This window comes from Coturnix japonica, chromosome 17 (assembly GCF_054131305.1).
Source record: "Coturnix japonica strain WE chromosome 17, WE-NBRP24, whole genome shotgun sequence".
Taxonomy (NCBI): Eukaryota; Metazoa; Chordata; class Aves; order Galliformes; family Phasianidae; genus Coturnix; species Coturnix japonica.
Window position 1 is genome coordinate 16,253,236 of NC_140679.1, and position 19,350 is coordinate 16,272,585.

The 19,350-nt window shown below is 51.8% G+C and overlaps 3 protein-coding genes across 5 annotated transcripts; 2 read left to right on the forward strand and 1 right to left on the reverse strand.

Annotated features, from left to right (window-relative positions):
* Window positions 1-660: 660 nt before the first annotated feature.
* Window positions 661-12,177, forward strand: CAP1 (cyclase associated actin cytoskeleton regulatory protein 1). 2 transcript variants are annotated; one of them, XM_015883512.3, is made up of 13 exons: window positions 661-721; window positions 4,605-4,716; window positions 5,083-5,183; window positions 5,733-5,810; window positions 7,150-7,293; window positions 7,394-7,479; window positions 8,001-8,106; window positions 8,213-8,390; window positions 9,041-9,228; window positions 9,425-9,548; window positions 9,653-9,735; window positions 10,240-10,383; window positions 10,776-12,177. In XM_015883512.3, the coding sequence occupies exons 2-13, from the start codon at window positions 4,623-4,625 to the stop codon at window positions 10,857-10,859; spliced, it is 1,410 nt and encodes a 469-aa protein (XP_015738998.1). In that variant the 5' UTR covers window positions 661-721; window positions 4,605-4,622; the 3' UTR covers window positions 10,860-12,177. The 2 variants fall into 2 exon arrangements, with proteins under 2 accessions (XP_015738998.1, XP_085374720.1); XM_085518594.1 differs by lacking the exon at window positions 661-721 and adding an exon at window positions 4,385-4,502.
* A 159-nt stretch (window positions 12,178-12,336) lies between these two features.
* On the reverse strand, window positions 12,337-16,700 carry PPT1 (palmitoyl-protein thioesterase 1). 2 transcript variants are annotated; one of them, XM_015883510.3, is made up of 9 exons: window positions 16,591-16,700; window positions 16,411-16,520; window positions 15,524-15,651; window positions 15,144-15,214; window positions 14,205-14,307; window positions 14,021-14,111; window positions 13,431-13,529; window positions 13,231-13,302; window positions 12,337-13,099 (listed from the first exon to the last, which is right to left on the reverse strand). In XM_015883510.3, the coding sequence occupies exons 1-9, from the start codon at window positions 16,691-16,693 to the stop codon at window positions 12,977-12,979; spliced, it is 900 nt and encodes a 299-aa protein (XP_015738996.2). In that variant the 5' UTR covers window positions 16,694-16,700; the 3' UTR covers window positions 12,337-12,976. The 2 variants fall into 2 exon arrangements, with proteins under 2 accessions (XP_015738996.2, XP_085374730.1); XM_085518604.1 differs by having other exon boundaries at window positions 15,524-15,659.
* Window positions 16,701-16,816: 116 nt separating this feature from the next.
* RPL11 (ribosomal protein L11) lies at window positions 16,817-19,020 on the forward strand. Its single transcript, XM_015883514.2, has 6 exons — window positions 16,817-16,843; window positions 17,183-17,333; window positions 17,627-17,733; window positions 18,120-18,251; window positions 18,444-18,554; window positions 18,947-19,020. The coding sequence occupies exons 1-6, from the start codon at window positions 16,838-16,840 to the stop codon at window positions 18,974-18,976; spliced, it is 537 nt and encodes a 178-aa protein (XP_015739000.1). The 5' UTR covers window positions 16,817-16,837; the 3' UTR covers window positions 18,977-19,020.
* The last annotated feature ends 330 nt before the right edge of the window (window positions 19,021-19,350 follow it).

Below are 19,350 nucleotides of genomic sequence, written 5' to 3' on the forward strand. Positions count from 1 at the left end.
GCTACAAGGGATGGGAATGAGCCTCAAACAACAGGAGCAGGGACACGGGCCGGGGCTGCCGTGTGCTCCCATTGCAGCCCAGCGGGGCGGGAGGAGCGGGAGGCTCCGTCTGGGCTTTGTCCGCAGCACCGGCAGCTCGAGGCCGCCGTGCAGCCGGTCATGGCTGTGAGCAGCGCTGCTGTGGGGGCTGTAAGGGAAGAGACGGGGGGAAATGAGCGCAGAGCGGCCGGGACCGCCGGGCTGAGCAACGGGACCGTGCGGAGCCGAACCGACACGGGGAGCCGGGACCGGAGCGGCCGCGGGGCGGAGACCGGCGGAGTCGGGCTGAGTGCGGACAGCCGGGCACACAAAGGGAACAGCGGTAATGAGCAGCGGGCGGCGCCCAGCGGCCTTGGGCGGAGCGGAGCTGAGGGTCGGTGTGACCCGGAACGAACAGGGGCAGCACAACAGGGGGCAGCACAACAGGGGGCAGCACCGCCGGCGTCGCACCGCGCCCGCTGCAACCGCGGCCCCGCCCCCACGGGGACGCTCCCTATTGGCTCCGCCCCCCGCCCATCCTCCCGCCCCTCTCTCCTCAGCCAATCGCAGCCCGCCGACGCCCGAGGCTCCTCCCTCCTCCTCGCGCCGCGCCGGGCCGTGCGCACTTCCGGTGCGCGGGGCGGGGGCCGGAAGCGGCGGGTGCGGGGGGAGCTGGGCGGCGGCGGCGGAGGGACAGCGGGAGGTGAGTGAGAGAGTGAGGGACGGACGGAGGGAATGGAACGGAATGGAACGGAACGGGGCGGGTCCGGTCCGGTGCCGCCGCCTCATCTGTGTCTCGGTGCGGCGTTGGGCGGGGCGCTGTGCAGGCCGTGCCGGTCGCTGTGTCCGTGCGGGGTGGTCGGTCACGGTTCCCCCAGGCGTTGTTCTGCCGCCCCGCCCCGCAGCCCCGCCCTGCAGCTGCCTCCGGTCCCGGCCGCTGCCCTCGGCCCCGGGGCGCCGCAACTCGGTACTGCGGGGCGGCGGCGCTCCCCTCCTGTCCCCTCCTCCTCCCTCCTTTCCTTTCCTGTCCCCTCCTTCCCCCCCCGTTCCCGTCTCCCGCTGCTCCCCGTGTTCCCGTGCCCATCACGGATCCCTCCCCGCGTCCCCGGGCAATTCTGTGCAGCGGCCCGAGGGTCGCAGGCCGCGGGTGTCCCCGTGTCCGTCCCGTTTGTAACGAGCTCGGGAGGATCGGTTGTTTGTGACAGTTCAGATCGGCTCCGGCCGAATTCTTTGAGCCGGTTTTGGCTTCTTGGACGCGGCAGCACCCGGTACCCGGTACCGGCCCTTCCGTGCCGCCAGCAGCTGCTGCTGTGCGGCCTCGGGTCGCTCCGTGCTCACCGTGTACCGTGGGGCTGCACCCTGCGCTGCTGCATTGAGGAGCCGCCGTTCTGAGCTGAGCGGCTCGAGGAAAAAACCCGTTTGTTGTTTTGGAAGATGTAAAGGCTGGGAGTCACCCGGCAGCCGATCCCCTGAGATATTCCAGTGTCAGCCCAGAATAAGCCGTGGGATGTTCCTAATTTAGTTCTCCCATCTCTGCCTGCAGAGCAGGAAGTAGCTGCAGAGTCGTGTTGCTGACAGCGCTGCTTGTGCTGCCCCGTGGGCTGGGCTCTGGGCTCTGGGCTCTGGGCTCTGGGCTCTGGGCTCTGGGCTCTGGGGCTGCACTTTGTGGCTCCATCAGGCCGGGTTCAGCCCCTGCTGTTCCTCTGAGCTCCCGCTGGATGCCGGGGGCTGCGCTGACCCCCGGGTGGGCTCTAAACAGGAAACTCCTCGTCAGGGTTTGTGCAGGGATTGGCTGTGATGTTTTTACCAAAGAAAAGGAGCCTCTTTATTGCCGGGGTTGGTTTACAATGCGTTCTTGTTGTTGATGAAAGCTTGCGTGCTGTGCAGTGTGCTGCAAACCATGTTCCCAAGCCTGGGAGAAAGTAAAGATTAGCTAATAAATTAACCAAACGCGCTATGCAGATTAATAAACATTCTGCAGCAGGGTGAAATGCGTGTCTGCTGCGAGTCCATTGCTTCCACCCCATTGACAGTCAAAGTTCAATTGAATTTAAACAAGACCTGGATTTAGAGCCTGCATTGCAGCCTCAGGAGTTGGGGATTCAGCTGAACTCCGCTGCCGTCTGTGTGCTCTGTCCCTGCATGGCACAGCTCTGCAGCCTTTCCCTTTTCTGGGCATGGAACAGCTCAGAGCAGAAATGACTCAGATGTGATCGCTGTCTCAGCTTCCTCTTTGAGGACGGCTGCTGAGATCCTGCTGTGTGTGCTGAGCACTGTGAAGTCAGTTTGTCACTTACTGACAAATTCCTCTGTATTCCCAATGGTTTCATTGCTGTTCAGGTGCTGCCCAAGCAGATCTGTTTGTGGTTTATTTATTTTTTCCCCTCAGATCTGTTTGTGGTTTATTTATTTTTTCCCCTCAGTAAATGTTGCCCTCTCTGGATTGCATTTTCTGGTTCCTGATATCAGTCAGGCTCTTGTCTGTGGGGCGGAACCTCTTTATTTCACCCGGGCTGGGTATGTAGATCAAAGGAGCATCTACAGAGCACAGTGAGGGTAAGGCAGGATGGATGCGTGAAGAGTGATGGTGTAGCTGCCTGCACGTAGCTCTGACCTCCCAGCCCCTTTATCAAATGATTTATCTCCCAAGTTGCTTTAATAGTGCCCACTAAAGATGGAAGTGATTTCGCCATATGCCAGGCAGTGGCAGGTCTGCAGAGCTGGCACTGAGTGCTGTGGGCTCATGGCCTCCATCAGGGCGACCCAGCCGAGGTGCAGGACAGACGTGTCTAATGGCAGGAACCAGGACTTCGAGGAACTCTTTCTAAGGGACCTTAATCCCAACAGAGTATCTCGAATTTACACTCTGCGCTCGTTGCAGCAGCGTGTTTTATTGCTGGGGCAGGAAGCTGCTCTCCGTCTGGACTTAGTGGTTGTAATCCCGATTTGAATTGCAGTTTGAGACTCGGTAATGGGGCTGATCAGATTAGAGACTGGCGTGGAATGTGGTGGGGATCAGTGGTGCAGAATAGCAGCTTTGTGTGCCCAGCGCTCTGTGAACCTGTTGTCCTTCCCGACGCTGCTGTGTGCCGCGTCCTGCTGTGCTCTCAAGGCGTGGAGAGCTTCCTCAGTGGTCACTTTTTTGGGGAAAAAGCTCTTCCTTAAGCTTGAAGGAGGGGGAGCAGAGCCCTGCTGTTGTTTGCACTCCCACCTGCAGACATGAACCTGGTTCTGGATGCAGGGTGCTGCTGGTTCTGCGGTCAGGATTTCTGCATCGTACAGAGTTAAAAAAAGAAGTATTCATTACCGCCAGCTATACGGGTGACCGCCCACAAGTTCCAGCCTCTCTAAACTTGATGCATCTGGAATCCCTCCAGAGGCTGCTGTCCAGTTTGACGCAGAGCAGCCACCCTGGCTCGCTGTCGTGAGGGGCAGAACGCTGCTGTCCTCCTCTGGGAGCTCACTGCTGTGGTGGCAGGTTCGGTCTGTGACCACGGCTTGTGAGCAGAAGCAAAGCAGTGTTAGAACTGCAGGTCGAGGCTCCGAGGGAGTTCTGAGCTCAGCTGGGTAGCACTGCCTGATAGCTCTGCCTTCCTCTTGGGCTGGGGAGACCTTCCTCAGGCAGGGCTGAGCTTTCTCAGGCTGCTGTAGACAGAAGGAAGCCGAGTTCTGGCCACAGCGGTGATTCACATTGTAAAATATTTCCACAGAGTCACGATAAGATAAAAACGTGGTTGGTGAGTTGCTGTTCCCTCCCTGCATTCCCTGCGCATTAGTGTGCTCGGAGGGTGTCTTGCCGTGCTCCTCCATGCAGTCTTTACAAAGCAGAATTTAATGGAAAGTTTATATTACACTTCAGACTTTTCCAGATGAGAAGCCTCAGATGATTTCTGTGTCTAAGTCACTTTCCTGTGCAGTGTTTGCAGGGTAGATGCTGCGGTTCAGATGCCAAAGCCTTTGGTGGGAGCACAGACAGGGGCAAACTGCTGTGGAAGCAGCTCTGCTATCTCAGCAATGGCAGCTGCTCACCTCGGTGCTGCCAGGGCAGCTTGTGCCACACGCCAGTGCTGTGCAGCATCAATGCAGGAGCTGTAAGTGCTCTGTGGAGGCATTCAGGGCTCCGGGTCCCTGCAGGCGCATTTGCAGAATTGAAACCCTGGGGAGCTACAAACTGCTCCCTGGTAAGCACTCATCCTTGATTTGATTTGCTGTGAGTGGGACTTTGGCCAATAACCAGCTGCACTGAGATTCTGCACAGACCTTTGCTTTATTGGGTGGTGCGAATGCAGGTTAGAAGGTGTAAACGTTAATATCCTTATAAGGTTAACAGGCTTGTGCAGTGCAACAGGAACAATATAGCCATTAAGGAGCAGCTGTGGCAATATAAAGCAGCCATGTGCACAGCCATCACATAATCCAAACATCCCTGCTGATGTGAGCGTCTGTCTGTCACTGGGATGTAGAAATTCCTCTGGAGCTGGAAGGTTTATATCGCAGAGTCACAGGCTGCTGCTGAGCCCTTTCCAACACTCGGCGTACAGTTTTGTACCATCAAGGATGTGAATAACCACAGTCTGTCTGTGCAGGTTGAGGACATCGCAGCAATGGAGCGGCTGGTGGAACGGCTGGAGAGGGCTGTGGAGCGCCTGGAGACGGTGTGCCAAGGGCCTGGCATGTGTGGAGATGGATCTTCCCTGGGTGAGTCCCATGGCTGCCGAGTACCCCCCTGAGCATCAGCACAGTGCTGGGCCTCGGTGGGATGTGCTGCAGTGGGCAGTGCCCATGGGGTGTGTGCAGGGGCTGCTGCAGGAGCTGCGGGTGCGAGAGGAAGTGAGTTTAGTGGAGGTTACTGTGCAAGAGCTGAGAGCCTGTGGTTACCGTCTGGCCCCAACAGCAGCTTCCTACCACTGCAGCACTTCCTTTGCCTGTGCCCAGCTGCATGTTGGGCTGCACCCACTGCCTGCACTCGGTGCAGCTCCAAAAGGTTCAGTTGAAGTGTGTGAGAATGAAATGGATGCGGGTGCTCTGTGAGCCATGTGCTGATATCTGTGCTGTTCTCTGCAGGAGTGGCTCAGTACGTGCAGGCTTTCGATGCCATTCTGTCTGGCCCAGTAGCTGAATACATCAACATCAGCAAAGAAGTTGGTGGGGATGTGCAGAAGCATGTAAGGAATCATTTTCTTCTCCCTCTGTCATTTAGCTCTGTGTTGTCAGATGTTAGTCATCCCTGAGGATTCAAGATGGATGCCCAGATAACCTCCAGAGGGTCGTTACCCACACTGAAGATGAATAAAATACTGTGAACTCTCCGGGTGCTGAGTACGTGGTTCTCCTCACAGGTCTTGGTCTGTGCTTGTAGGATGCCTGTGTGCTGCCCACCCGGAGAGCTGCTCAGTTCCCATCAGCTTTCCCTGAAGATAGTTGTCTCCAAGAATGCATTATCAAATTGAAGAACAGATCATGTGTGTGCCTTCACAATCAGAAGAAAGGCAGAGGGATGATCTGGCCTAGGCTACAACATGGTTTTTGGATAAATTATGGCAGCTCTGTGGACCACTAGGTCGCTAATGCCTTATCTCCTTTTGCTTCCTAGTGTCTGGGACAGCATAACTGCCTTCTTGTAAACTAGAAGGAAGGGGCAGTGGGAGCTCGAAAATCTGGCGGTGTTATGCTGGAGAGAATGGAAGCTCTCTCATGTTTCTCTTTATTCTCAGGCTGAGATGGTTCATGCAGGTTTTATGACTGAGAGGTCTCTTCTGGTGACAGCATCTCAACATCAGCAGCCATCGGAGGTAGGTCTGGGAAATCACACCTTGTGTGCCCTTACTTGAGAGCACAGGATGACTGCAGTTGTAGGAGAAGTCGGGACATTCCAGGTCCTCCAGAAGAGGAACCAGAGGACTGGAGACACTTAGATCCATAAGGCAGGAGTTGTTGAAGGTGTGAACTGTTGTGGGTGCTCACCCAGTACTGGGCAGAATTCTGAAGGCTGATGTGTAGAGCTACAGAGCTGGCATTTTCCACAGATGAAAGCAACAAGCTCTCTGTAGCTGACTGAGCAACATGTGGATATTATCTCACTGCTTCTGCCCCTCTCAGGTTTCACCTGGCACCAACACTGTGGCAATCACTGTTCCCTAAGATGCAAACCAGACAAGAGCTGTAGTGGGATCTCAGTAGTGTGCTTTTCATTATGTGATGCTTCAGGCATGAAACTCCTTCTGAAGTAGAACAGACACTTGTTACTCTTGAATGTTTTCTGAATAATAGCCAGGCTTTTAGGATTGATTTCTGCTTAGCAAGTAATTTAACACTAGGCTGTTAGCTCTCAGCAGGATGTGTGACTGAGAATTTGATTCTGAGTGCAGTGGCTTTTCCTTTCTGAGAACTGTTTTTCCCAAGCAACAGGATCCCACCTTGCTTTTCTTTGCAGTTGTTATCTGGCTCAGTCATAGCTGCTTCAGTTACATCGAGGTAGCTGTGATACTTTTCTATTCACTGTAAAATGTAACTGAAAATGTGCAATTGGCTGCTCTACTCTGACCTCAGAGGTCTTGTAAGCACTTGTATTCAGTTCTCCAGGTGAACAGCATTCAGAAACTATCCTTATCATTCAAGTACTGAAGGCTGGGATTGACTTGAGAAGTAACTTGAATTCTGAAGTTGATAGGATGAGTTGAGAATCTCATGTGACTCCTATTGTAACGCAGGCTGCAAATCTCAAACTGCAAAAGTCCACATAGCACCTGCTTTCTTTAAGGGTTCATGAAGGAGAGGAAACATCTGACAAACTGTCTTAGAACAAAAGAACACTGGAAAGGCAAATGCTATTTCTGTCCCTGTTACTAACAAGCTTTGTCAGTGTTTCTTGGATTGCACATGAGTCACAGTTCTTGGCGTGCTCCCATAGAACCAATCCAGTCGGGAGCAATGACTTCAGCCCTGGAGAAGCTGGGCTGTGGGACCACACTCAGCTTGTGGGGAGGGTCAAACCTGGGCAGGGGCTGCAACCACAGCTTAGGCCCATTAGTCTTCTTCTGAATGTCATCTCAGCAGAATCAACCATAAAGGTGTGCAGCTCCCAGGACAATACCAGTGTTCTCAATTGTTATTGTCTCTCTTGCCTTGCAGAACGTCTTTTCAACGCTTCTGAAACCAATTTCAGAGCAAATCCAGATGGTGCAGAATTTAAGAGAGAAGAACCGTGGCAGCAAACAGTTCAATCACTTATCAGCAGTCAGTGAGAGCATCCCAGCCCTGGGCTGGGTGGCCATGGTAAGAAATGCAGTGGGAAGCGGGCTGTTGGGAACAGCCTGGCTGCTCAGTGAGCCAGCTACCTCAGCTGCTTCATACCAATATGTCTGTTCTTCTTTAGTCTCCAAAGCCTGGTCCTTACGTAAAGGAAATGACTGATGCTGCCATGTTTTATACCAACCGTATCCTTAAGGAGTACAAGGATGTGTAAGTTCACCTTTTCTCTTAAAAGCATCTCTGAACACAGCTAACAGAGCATGCAGGGGCTGTTCTGGTAGCTAACAGAGCTACCTTGGTTTTAAATTCATTCTTCTTTTTTAAAGGTGGGGTGTATTTGTAAAACCTCACCTAAATGTTCGTTCCTAATCCTCAAAGTCAGAATTCCTTGCATTCAGATTGCAGCTGGAATCTCTGGCTGTGCACTGTATTGTTGTTCTTGTCTCAGCATTATTTGGTGGCTGGACTACTTCCCAGGGATCAAGTCTTGTCTTGGGTATGGGTCTTGTTAGAGTCATCAGACCCCTCAATTTAAATGGGTTACAGTGCAGAGCAGGCCTGCAGCCTTTTGCCTGCAAGTGCAAGATGAATACTGAGGCTAGAACTCAATGCTGGAGGTGTGAGACTGCTGTGCTGGCCCAGCTGAGGCAGATATATAATGATCTGTCTAGTCCTTGAGCAGTGATGGCAAATGCACCTGCTGCCTCCTCATGATCTCCTTGTATCCTCAGAGATAAAAAGCAAGTGGACTGGGTAAAGGCTTACCTGCGCATCTGGACAGAGCTGCAGGCCTATATCAAAGAGTATCACACCACGGGGCTGACTTGGAGCAAAACGGTAAGCGCTGACTGGGCCTGCAGGGGCCTTTTCTTAGAGTATTGCATGATTATTGCAGCAGATACGAGTTTGTGCAATCACTTTTCCTCATGCCGGCCTCTTACAGGGTCCTGTGGCAACAGAAGGGGCCAAAGCACCATCCGTGACCCCCACTGGAGCAGCACCGCCTCCCCCTGGCCCTCCTCCCCCCCCTGCTCCCTCCCAGCCCAGCTCTGGTGCTGACGACTCTGCCACCCGCTCTGCGCTTTTCGCCCAGATCAATCGGGGAGAGGGCATCACATCGGGTAAGTGGCAGCAGCAAGCAAGAATACTGTGCCAGGTAGCCTTGAGGACTGGCTATTTGCTGCTGTCCCTGACTATACCTGCTTCTAGAAAGCAGACTCCCCAGAACAAAACAGCATCTGGTCTGAGCATGGGGCTGGCAGCCAAGAGCAGCCCTGAGGCAATTCACAAGGACAAAGGGAGTCCATCTGAGTTGGTGTTCTCAGCCTCATCCTGTCAGGTGTAGGCAGAAATTGATCTCTAGCTGGGGTGGAGATGGCGAGCTCTTTGGTTGCCTGCCCTTCTCAAGTACAAAAGGTGTGATTTCATACCTGTTCATATCTGCATAAAACTTACCCTTTTTGTGTGTTACCTGGTTAACGTATTCAAGACAGGAACAAAGGTAGGGTGCTTGGCTTAAGACTTTTTCCAGCTGTAGAGCAGAACAGTGAGGGTCTCCTGGTTCTGCAATGCATCCTCATTAGTACTGCGTCAGTGTTTCTGGCTTCCTCTTTCACTTGCTTTCCATTTGTGCTTGGGCTTCAGATTAGGCCCAGCCTCAGAAACTTACTGCATTCTAAAAAAATGTTATCGTGTTTATCACTGATGTCCAGTGTTTGTGAAGCTGCATTACTGGAGGAGAGCTGGAGCTCAGGCTGAATTTCTTTTGCAGGCTTAAGACATGTTTCAGATGATATGAAGACCCACAAGAATCCAGCACTGAAGAACCAAGGAGGTCCTATAAGAAGTGGACCCAAGCCTTTCACTTCTCCCAAACCAGCCTGTAGTGTTAATCCCTCCCAAAAAGCCTCTCCAAAGCAACCTGCATTGCTAGAGTTAGAAGGCAAGAAGTGGAGAGTGGTGAGTGCCTGGCATCAGCGTGAGGATTGGAGGGATGAGAGCTTTGCAGCAGGGGAGGGGGGCCTCCTTTCTTGTAAGAAGCATTAGCCTGATGTTATGTGCAGTTTGCTTTTAAAGAAACTCCACTGTCATGCTGTGCACGCTGATAAGTTGGTCTGCATTCTAAAAATAAGGTGCATTTTCTCTCCCTTTCCAGGAAAACCAGGAAAATGCCACTAACCTGGTGATCAGTGACACAGAACTGAAGCAGGTAGCATATGTTTTCAAGTGCACAAATAGCACACTCCAAATCAAAGGCAAGATCAACTCCATCACCCTTGGTAAGTAGAGCAACCCTGAAAAATGTATTTTCGCATGCTGCTTTGTTTGCAGAAGGTTACATCTCTAAAACCTTTTTGTGAGCTACTCTGTCTCGTCTTTGCAGATAACTGCAAGAAGCTCGGTCTGGTGTTTGATGATGTGGTGGGCATCGTAGAGATAATAAACAGCAGGGACATCAAAGTTCAGGTGAGTGTCTGTGCCCTGCTCTCTGCCTGCAGTGTGACTGCTGCACAGGGTACCAGTAGCACCTGCTTCTGGGAGAAGCTGGATTTCTGGAATAAGAATAGTCATCTGTATAAAGATTGGAAAAAAAACCACCTGTCCTACTGCCCTGCAGCTGAGGCAGGAAAGGAAAGGGCTGAACTGTGCCTCACTGAGCTGCTTCAGTGACTTACACAAAGGTCTGTGTGAGGTGGGCAACAGAGTCAGCATGCCAAAGGAGGAGGTCAGCAGTAGAATTACTCTGCTGCCAGTTTTGATGTTGGGATGAGCAGCTTGCCCAGTTTTTCATTTAGTTTTGTTCAGAACTAGAAATAACCTTAAACTTTTGCCAGTAGTGGGAGTACTTGAGTTCAGTGTGCCTGTGGGGGGGCAGGAGGAGTCAATCCTTTTCCTTGAAGGCAAGTGCCAAGAACATGGTTGTCCAGTTCAAGCTCATGCTCATCATCTGCTCCTTTGATCACTCTGTAGGTAATGGGTAAAGTGCCAACGATCTCCATCAACAAAACAGACGGCTGCCACGTGTATCTGAGCAAGAACTCCCTAGACTGCGAAATTGTCAGTGCCAAGTCATCAGAGATGAATGTCCTTATTCCCACTGAGGGTGGTGACTTTGTAAGTGTTATTTTTGACATCAGTTGTAGAACTCTGCTAGAGGGAGGGGTAAGGCACGATTCTTGCTCTGAGGCCTCCAGGGAATGCCACAGTTGCCATGAGGTCTGGAGGGACAATTCTGGAGTCGCCATTTAATGCCAGGCTTGGAGGTTGTGAATGACAATTAGATGCTAAAATCAGCACATCGGGTCATTTCTCTTTACAGTGACTGTTTGTGAGATGTGCATCTTCCTCAGGATCTGGGGGGGGAGGCAGAACAGGAAGTGTTTGTTGGTACAAGAGGGGACATCACACATATATAAAAAAACAAGTTCCTAAAACAGGGGGAGTGGTTACAAGACTTGGACATAAAAGGAGATTCATGACAAGAGATTTCTGTTTTTACTCTCCAGACTGAATTCCCTGTCCCAGAACAGTTCAAGACAGTGTGGAATGGTCAGAAGCTGGTTACCACTGTGACAGAAATTGCTGGCTAAGCAGAACAGCTCCAAGGCTCGTGCCCTCCCCTGGCTCTGCTGTGGGACAAATCTGCTTTCAGATGATTCTCTTAGATTTCTTGTACCTTTCTGCTCTCAAACTGCTTTTCTACCCAAGAGACACGGCTGCCTGCCATCACTGAAATACCTCTGGCTGGGATTTGGTGTAGGTGGTGGGTCAGGTATTGTCCACATCTATTAGCAGGAAGGTTTATTTTTCCCCTCCCTTGTCTGATCTAACTGCACCACTTGATCACGTCAGATTTTGGGTGAACTTCAAAGCCAGTACTGGCAGTTGGCTTTCAGTGTTGTTCGGTTGTTTGGTTTCTTTTTTTTTTTGTATTGCCTTCAAGGAAATTTATCACGTGAGAGGAACGTTGTTCCCTTTTAACAAATACTGTCTGTTGGGGTCCAGAAGTACACGGTTGCTATTGCAAATATCTGAAGAAGGTCCTGGAAGCTGCCAATTCCAGATCTTTGTACCAACAAATGGCTTTACAGGACCTGGGAATGGTTTTGTTGGACCAAAGGCTGAGGAGTTGGACCATAGCATTGCACTCGGATTTCCCTTTCATCATTCCTGTTAGCTCAGTGTGTTTCTGATTGTGCCATGACAGGAGGCTTTCTATTAAACAGTGCCACAGGAAGACTGTGGAGGAGTAACTGCATTTTTCCCTCCAGCAGTCTTGCTGGTAATTTGGAGCTGAGCATCTCTTCCCATGAACCCTCCACTTTCTCAAGGGAGTCTTTGCTCTGGGGCTTCCTGCTCTGATCAGCTGAACTCAGGTTCAGTCTTCCAGGACAGTTCTGAACCTGTTCCCTCCTGCAGGGGAAAAGGTTTCCTTCATTCCAGGGTCAGTCGTGCAGTATTGTAAATTACCCAAGTGGGATCAAGTCAGCTCATCGCTCTCTTCTTCATCTGCAATCAGTCACCATAGGTGAATCTTCTCAGACTCCCCTTTCCCCTGTTGCTTGGCTCTTTACTTTGATGGAAGCTTGTAGCCTCTGTTCCATAGCACTGGAATAAAGAGAGCTGCAGCTACGACATAGTACTGTATTGACCCATAAAGGGAGCTGCACATGCTTTGACCTTCATTTTTCCAACGCTTCGGGTGGCATAAGCGTATCTTAAATGCGTTTCCTCTGTAAAGTGTCAATGTTCTCTTTCTCTAGGACAAAACTTACAAAAATATGCAATTTTTTATTTTAAGACTGTCCTGTGACTTGTACTCGTCTTCTCCTGAGGCTTGTGAGAAAACCTTTCTTATGTACGTAAGATTATACAGAAGATAGAATAAAGTTAATGCCAACTTGCTCATTACGGTGCCTCTTGTTTCCACCTCGTGGAGGAGCTCAGGCAGGATGAGATGCCCGTTGCTGTCTGACCCTTCCTATGTTGCACAGAGGATGACTCGCACCATAGGGGACTCCCTTTGAATCAGTCTGACAGTGGTCTTCAAATCACACCCTGGTTGGGTTTTATTCTTTTTAGTTGGTTAAAGTTCTTTATTGATTTCAGTTGCAGTACCAAAGTGCCTAAAAGAAGTCATTAGTGCAAAATAGTTCAAGCTGTTAATACCCACTTAGTTTAAAACCCTCAATTTCCCTCCTAACCTCCTAAATGTGGTCTTCTTCCCCCCCCACAGTGAAGGAGATGCTTATCTCTTTCCTCTGCATACAGCCTTGTAATTCTGTTTGCTTATCCATTTGAGAGACATGGCATTCTTCCTCTAGTAGTTTTGATTAATACTGCCATTGTTTTTTCAGAGGAACAGGCAACAGAGGCTGTGAATGCAACTGTTAAACCTTTCAAGCAGCTCAATCATTTCACCATCACCAGCACAACCACAGCTCTGAGACCAGGAGTAGACATAGGGGTGGTGTGGAGTTCTTTAAAGTTAGTTCTTTAAAGTTAGTGCAAGGCTTTACCCCCCCCCAAACTGGAACTAATTACATCCGGGTGAATTCGTCTCTTGCTGCAGGTGCCACTGCAGAGATTAACCCTCCACCACAATCCCACTGTTCCCACATCACCCACAGACAAAATACTGTTGCACAGTAGCAGCTGCATTAACTACATGCTCCTGAGTGCTCCCATGAGGTGCCTCCCCATAGCTTCACTGGAGGAATGGGAGGATATGGGTGTAAAACCACTCTTCTGTGAAGTGCAGGTGATCCCCTTCCACCCCCAGGAACACCAGCTTTCCTGCTTTGTCCATCTGCTGCAGCCCCAGGTGGTCCTGAAGGAAGAGAAGCATGAACAGTGGAGATGGTGAGCAGAGCCAGGCTGTGGGGGTTAGAGCTCCTCAATGTCCTGGGGACACAATATTCTTTAGTGTGAAAGCTGCAGACACTCCCGAGCAGAACGTACCTCTTTGTACAGCAAGGTCTCCTTCAAAGGAATGGTGTCCTTGGCTTGGCCACTTTTGTAAAACCCAAACCACTGTCAGAATTAAAAACAAAAAAAAACCAAAGTTGCTGTAGGGCTCCCAGCAGGCAAAGAGGCTTATTCACCAAGCAAGGAAGAACCAAAATGCCAACCAAAAACAACATCTGTCCTGACTGCCTCACCTCAGAGATCGGAGGGTCAACCATAGTATCATTGAGAAATTTCACCATCACAAACTTTTTCAAAGCCATCAGGTTTTTCTTGTACGTCTCATTGATGCCCTGAGTGAAAGCAAGACAGAAAGATCCAAATCAGTAAAAACCCACTGAGGGAGACAGAGGTTGGGAAACTGCCTGCTCCGACTTACTCAGTACCAACAAATGAAATCCTGCACTGCACCAGCCTTACATGCAGGAATGTGAATTTCTAAGCTCAGTCTCCCTTTGCTGTGCTCGTGGCATTCAGCCTTATTTCCAGGCTGTAAAAAAGGAATGGTCCTCCCTTCCCTTCAGAGGAGTTGTCCACTTGGAAGGTCAGAATGAGCCTTTGGTAGAGCTTTCCACAGAGCACAGCAATACAAGAACTGCTTTGGCATGAACAAATCTCATTCATGAATCTTATCAGTGAAAACACTTTGTACATTCCTGGGCTGCAGGGCAAAAAAAACAAACTCCTTTTGAGCTCCAGCAAAGGAATTCACCAAAACATGAAGGAGCTCACTACTAAAGCTTCTGTTCTCCTGCTAGCATTTATTCATCAGTTAGGTCCTTACCCTCTCCTGATTTATGTCAGCCAGAAAGATGCTCTTTTTTCTGTAGTCCTCCTCCTTCAAAGGATCGTGCCAGTACTGTGCTTGTACCAGGCTGGAGAAGGGAGAAATCAAAGATCAGACTGGAAACCCAGAGCTGCTCACCTGGGCCCAGTCCCTGTCTCTGTAGCCTGAGGAATGTACTCACTGCTCTTGAATAGCTGGTGTGTAGGCACCCAGATCCAGCATCTTTCGGATCCAGTCACAGATTTGGGAGCTCTCACCAGGACAGCGTGGAAAGCCATACACTCCTGAGGTACGAAGACATGTTACATCTCAGCAAGCCAGACAGAAATCCCTTAATCCCTCCAGCTGGTAAAGAACCACATCTTACAGAGAAGTGGCAGGAATTACCAAGGGAATCAGGAAGCCTTTAATCCTGCAATCTCATTAGACAGCCCTCCTGCCCCTGGGCACTATCGCACACAAAGATAATGGATGATGCTCTTGAACTCAGGATATTGCTGTGGAGAATGGGGGCATACAGGCAAGCTGAATTCAGCTTGCTGTGATCCCTGCGGGTCTCAGGATGATTCCCTACAATTCTGCACCCTACACTACAAAGAAATAGATTCGAGCCATGGAACTTCCCAGAGGAGACTACATGAAATTCATTGCCAAATGCTCCTTACTGTACAGCTCCTAAATTACATTTCCTACTGCCTCTTTTAATCTACCTCAGAAAGCACCTCCTTTGTTGCTTTTAGTCCTGCAGATACTGATTGAAAAATACCCCCGTGACCCTGAAGGTTTAGTTTCACAAAGGCTTTGCCAGATAGTTCGAAATCTGTTCTCCAGAAACAACTAATTCCAGATTAGTATGTAAGTATATAAGGATTCTGCTGAGACAAGAAGTCATCTGCTTATGAACGTCCCTTTTCGTTGCCAGTCAAGCAAGACCAAGCCAGAAGATAAAGTACCCAGCTAACCAAGGCAGACCACTGGATTTGGGTAACAAAGGGACAGCTTAACTTAGTAGAATACGGTCAGTTTTTAGGAAGAGGGACAAATAATTCCTCCCACCAACAAAAGCCTCCCACACCCTTCAGCCATGGTTAAGAGCTGTGATAGCTGAAGAGAACATTACCTTGATGCTGCCCCCCAATGGAGATCAAAGTGAACATGGGAGGAGAAGGGCACCTCTGGGCCACTGCCCTCCTGCACAGAAAGGGAAAGGAGCAGAGTTAGTGCCTGGTGTGGCCAGGCCATGGCTGCTGCTGTGCTCACAGCGCTCAGCCAGCTGCTGCCTGGGCCCAGACACATGGATGACGTGTGCCTTCCTGATAGAGCAGAATACAGACAACTACAACCTGACACACTCTCCTTCTGGATTCTGGTCTGCTTTGCGGCGCTCTCACCTTTGTGAAGGATTTGTCTGTTTAAACCCACTTCGTAGTTCAGAAGTTTAAAATGAGACTAAAACCCAACAGAAAAAACAATGAAACCAGAACAGGAACGTAAACTTACAGGAACTGGCCTCCTTGGGAGAAGCCCATTGCGTTGTAGCCTCCTTTCAGGTGAGGGTCCTTTGCGAGTTGGCTGCACACCTCTGTCACTTGGTCATTGACGTTCATGAAGAAGCTGTTCTCCACATCCTGACAGACTGGCCATGTTAGACACTGTAACTTGTACCTTCAAAGTGGCTCATTGTAATCTCTGAAAGCAGACCGGTCTAACAGCTCTGCTTGTGAAAGAGGATCTTAACCTTCACGAGCCAGAATTGAAACTGAAGCTGTGAGGCTTCCCATCACAGCCTCCCTCCTGTCCTGCCCGCAGAGCAGCAGAACGTCCTCAAACTCCTCCACAATTTCAGCCCCTTCATGTTTTCTATGTCAGCCTCAAATCCCTCCCAGCCCCAGGAAACAGCGCACAGCGCACGTTACTATGAAGGACACTGTGTGAAGGACAGTGTGCGGCTCCAGCCGCTCATTAACCCTCAGCGATAGCCCATAGCCCATAGCCCACAGCCCATAGCTCATAGCCCATAGCCCATAGCCCATAGCCCCATAGCCCCATAGCCCACAGCCCATAGCTCATAGCCCATAGCTCATAGCCCATAGCCCATAGCCGATAGCTCATAGCCCATAGCCGATAGCCCACAGCCCATAGCCCATAGCCCATAGCTCATAGCCCATAGCCCATAGCCCACAGCTCATAGCTCATAGCCCACAGCCCACAGCCCATAGCCCATAGCCCACAGCCCATAGCCCATAGCTCATAGCCCACAGCCCACAGCCCACAGCCCATAGCCGATAGCCCACAGCCCATAGCCCATAGCCCATAGCCCATAGCCCATAGCCCATAGCTCATAGCCCGTAGCCCATAGCCCCACACCGCGGCCGTGCGCTCGGTACCTGCACCGTGGAGCGGCCGATGCGCAGGTTCAGCACGTAGATGCCCGGGATCCCGCGCTGCACGAGCTCTCGGATGTAGCCCATGCTCAGCGGGTTGCAGCAGCTGTCACCTGAATGGGGCGGGAAGGACCGTCAGGCCGCAGCCGCCCCCTCGCCCGCCCCGCGCCGCCCCCCGCTCACCCATTCCGTGCCAAATGACCAGCGGGACGGCGGCCCCGGAGCGGCCGGGACACGGACACAGACACACACACAGCAGCGCCAGCACCGCCGCGAGCGCCGCCATCTTGGCTACCACGTGACCGGCGGGCGGAGCCCGGAAGCAGCGGCTCGTCACGCGGCGCCGCCTCCGGCCGCCAGGGGGCGCCCAAACCCGCCCCGCCCCATAAGGCCCCGCGCGGCGCAGGCCGCTCTCTTCCCCGCCTCCATCATGGCGGTGAGTGGAGCTGCCGTGGGTCGGGACGGGCCGGGCCGCTTCCATCCGCCGCCATCCGCCCTATGGCGGGGCTCGGCCGGGCCGCGGCCTGTACGGGGGGGGCGGGGGAGGTCGGTGGGCGGCGGTAGGGCTGGTACGGGCTGGTACGGGCGGCGGGCTGCCCCGAGCTGCCCCGAGGCTGCGGCTGCCGGGCCGGGCCGCGAGCTGCGCCGTGCCGGGATGGGGCTGCGGCACCGGGCGCTCCCGGGCTGATCCCGGTACGGGCCGCGCTGTCCGCACGCTGCAGCCGCCGGTCACGCGGTGCGGGCTGCGCTCATCCCATCCGGTGTTTCTTCGCAGCAAGACCAGGGTGAGAAGGAGAATCCCATGCGAGAGCTGCGCATCCGCAAGCTGTGCCTCAACATCTGCGTCGGGGAGAGCGGGGACAGGCTGACCCGGGCGGCCAAAGTCCTGGAGCAGCTGACGGGACAGACCCCCGTGTTCTCCAAAGGTGACGGGGCTGCGCCTTGTGCCCAGTGTCGCCGTGTTGGGGCTGCGGGGGGGCGGTGCTGGGCACAGTGCGAGGTCACGGTCTGTGCTGTGTGTGTCTGTGGGCGCTCAGTGCTCCGTGACGGCAGCTTTAAAATCTCCAGTCCTGTATCTCTGCCCTTGTCCCCGCAGAGGGAATGTGAGATTCTTGGCTCTTTTTATTTCCTTTGAAGTATCTTGTTTGGTCTCGATCAAGCTCTGAGTCCCCTGGAAGTTGTTTGCATGGCGTCCTGAGTGTCACTGTTCTGCCTGCAGCTCGGTACACGGTGAGGTCCTTTGGAATCAGGAGAAATGAGAAGATTGCAGTTCATTGCACGGTTCGTGGGGCCAAAGCAGAAGAGATCTTGGAGAAGGGGTTGAAGGTGAGAATGGGGCCCGGCTGGATCCTGTGTGGAGAAATGAAAAAACAACTTGAACTGTCGGCAGCTGGAAGAATGATGGAAAGCTTTGAAATGTTGCATCTGATTTAGTTACAGTCACAGATGTGGAGGCTGGGTTGGTATCCCTGGTACACGGGCTGAGATTGCACCATTTCTTTACTTGGTGTGTGTGTGTGTTTAAGACTCACTGGTTCAGCTGCTGCATCTTTTGAGTTTTTCTGTGTTATTGTGATTCCCAAGCAGGCCGTGGGATTGGAATCTGATTACTAAATGCTTACCAACATGTGGGTCTGGCAGCAGTTAGTAGAATGTGCAGAACTCCTGTTTGTGGTTGGTGATGGAATGACGACTGACAATGTGTGTTTCAGGTGCGAGAATACGAGCTGAGGAAAAACAACTTCTCAGACACTGGGAACTTTGGCTTTGGAATCCAGGAGCACATCGATTTAGGGATCAAGTACGATCCCAGCATTGGCATCTATGGCTTGGACTTCTATGTGGTGAGTATTCCCTGTCAGTGCACCTGCCTGCTCAGTTAACTAGATTCCAATTGCTGCTATAGTGCTTTAAGTCCTGACCATAGCTCACAGAATAAGATGTTGTTGACCTGGAAGTTGTAGATTGTCCCTTGTTAAGGAAAGGTTTCTTTAAGTAAAGGCTGGAATGAGGTAGTGCTATTGGTCTCCTGCCAGGTGCTGGGCAGGCCTGGGTTCAGCATTGCTGACAAGAAGCGCAGGACTGGCAACATTGGAGCCAAGCACAGGATTGGGAAGGAAGAAGCCATGCGCTGGTTTCAGCAGAAGGTACGGTCCAACTTTATTTAGTTTTTATCCTGCAAGGTTCCTGGCGGGTATCAGCAAAATACTGCACTGCTTTATCGTCCTTATGGGAGGAATGGAACGAGTCACTGGGCCAGACAGTGGGGCTGTGAAAGGGATGAGTGTGTTCGGGTTAGATTGACATCTGAAGGGGCCGCCTTGTGTTGCTTGACCGGTTTGTGGCCTTAGTGCTGACCCAGAGCCCCCTGCCTTGGAAATAAGCATAAGGTGGCAATGCAATTCGCTGCTCGGCTCAGAGAAGTGTTTAATGTCATTGTCTTGGAATGAACGTGGTCATGTTTTTCCCCCAGCAGCCCTGTACCTCTCCCCATTTACCTGTCTGCTTTCTCACTGTGTTCTCTCTGGTTTTCTCGCAGTATGACGGCATCATCCTTCCTGGCAAATAAGCGGCTCCTGTTACCAAAAAGCAAATAAATGTTTTTTAACCCCAGTTTCTGTCGTGTATTTTATGGGGGCTCCTCCTGACCTGGGCAGCTGCTGGAGCAGAACGACGGGCACCACCATGGGTTAATATGGGTTAATATGGGTTAATATGGGTTAATATGGGTTAATATGGGTTAATATGGGTTAATATGGGTTAATATGTGTTAATGTGTCTGGGCTGATGGAGGGAGCTGGAGCCTTATTGACCATCAGCCCCTTTGGCTGCTGGTTCCCAGCCCGTGTTTGAGCTGCCTTCGGCTGATGGGGATTAAAGCCCAGCGCTGAGAACCCCGCGGTGTTTGGTGGGTCTGTGCCCCCCACACACACACCCCATGAG

Coding starts and splice junctions, on each gene's coding strand:
- CAP1 (XM_015883512.3), top strand. CDS start 4,623: ATGGAGCGGCTGGTGGAACGGCTGGAGAGGGCTGTGGAGCGCCTGGAG. Junction 5,811..7,149: donor AACATCAGCAGCCATCGGAG/GTAGGTCTGGGA, acceptor CTTGCCTTGCAG/AACGTCTTTTCAACGCTTCT. Junction 8,107..8,212: donor GGCTGACTTGGAGCAAAACG/GTAAGCGCTGAC, acceptor GGCCTCTTACAG/GGTCCTGTGGCAACAGAAGG.
- PPT1 (XM_015883510.3), bottom strand. CDS start 16,693: ATGGCGGCGCTCGCGGCGGTGCTGGCGCTGCTGTGTGTGTGTCTGTGT. Junction 13,303..13,430: donor TTGACCCTCCGATCTCTGAG/GTGAGGCAGTCA, acceptor TAATTCTGACAG/TGGTTTGGGTTTTACAAAAG. Junction 13,100..13,230: donor AGACCTTGCTGTACAAAGAG/GTACGTTCTGCT, acceptor CTCTTCCTTCAG/GACCACCTGGGGCTGCAGCA.
- RPL11 (XM_015883514.2), top strand. Junction 17,334..17,626: donor GACCCCCGTGTTCTCCAAAG/GTGACGGGGCTG, acceptor TTCTGCCTGCAG/CTCGGTACACGGTGAGGTCC. Junction 18,252..18,443: donor ATGGCTTGGACTTCTATGTG/GTGAGTATTCCC, acceptor GTCTCCTGCCAG/GTGCTGGGCAGGCCTGGGTT.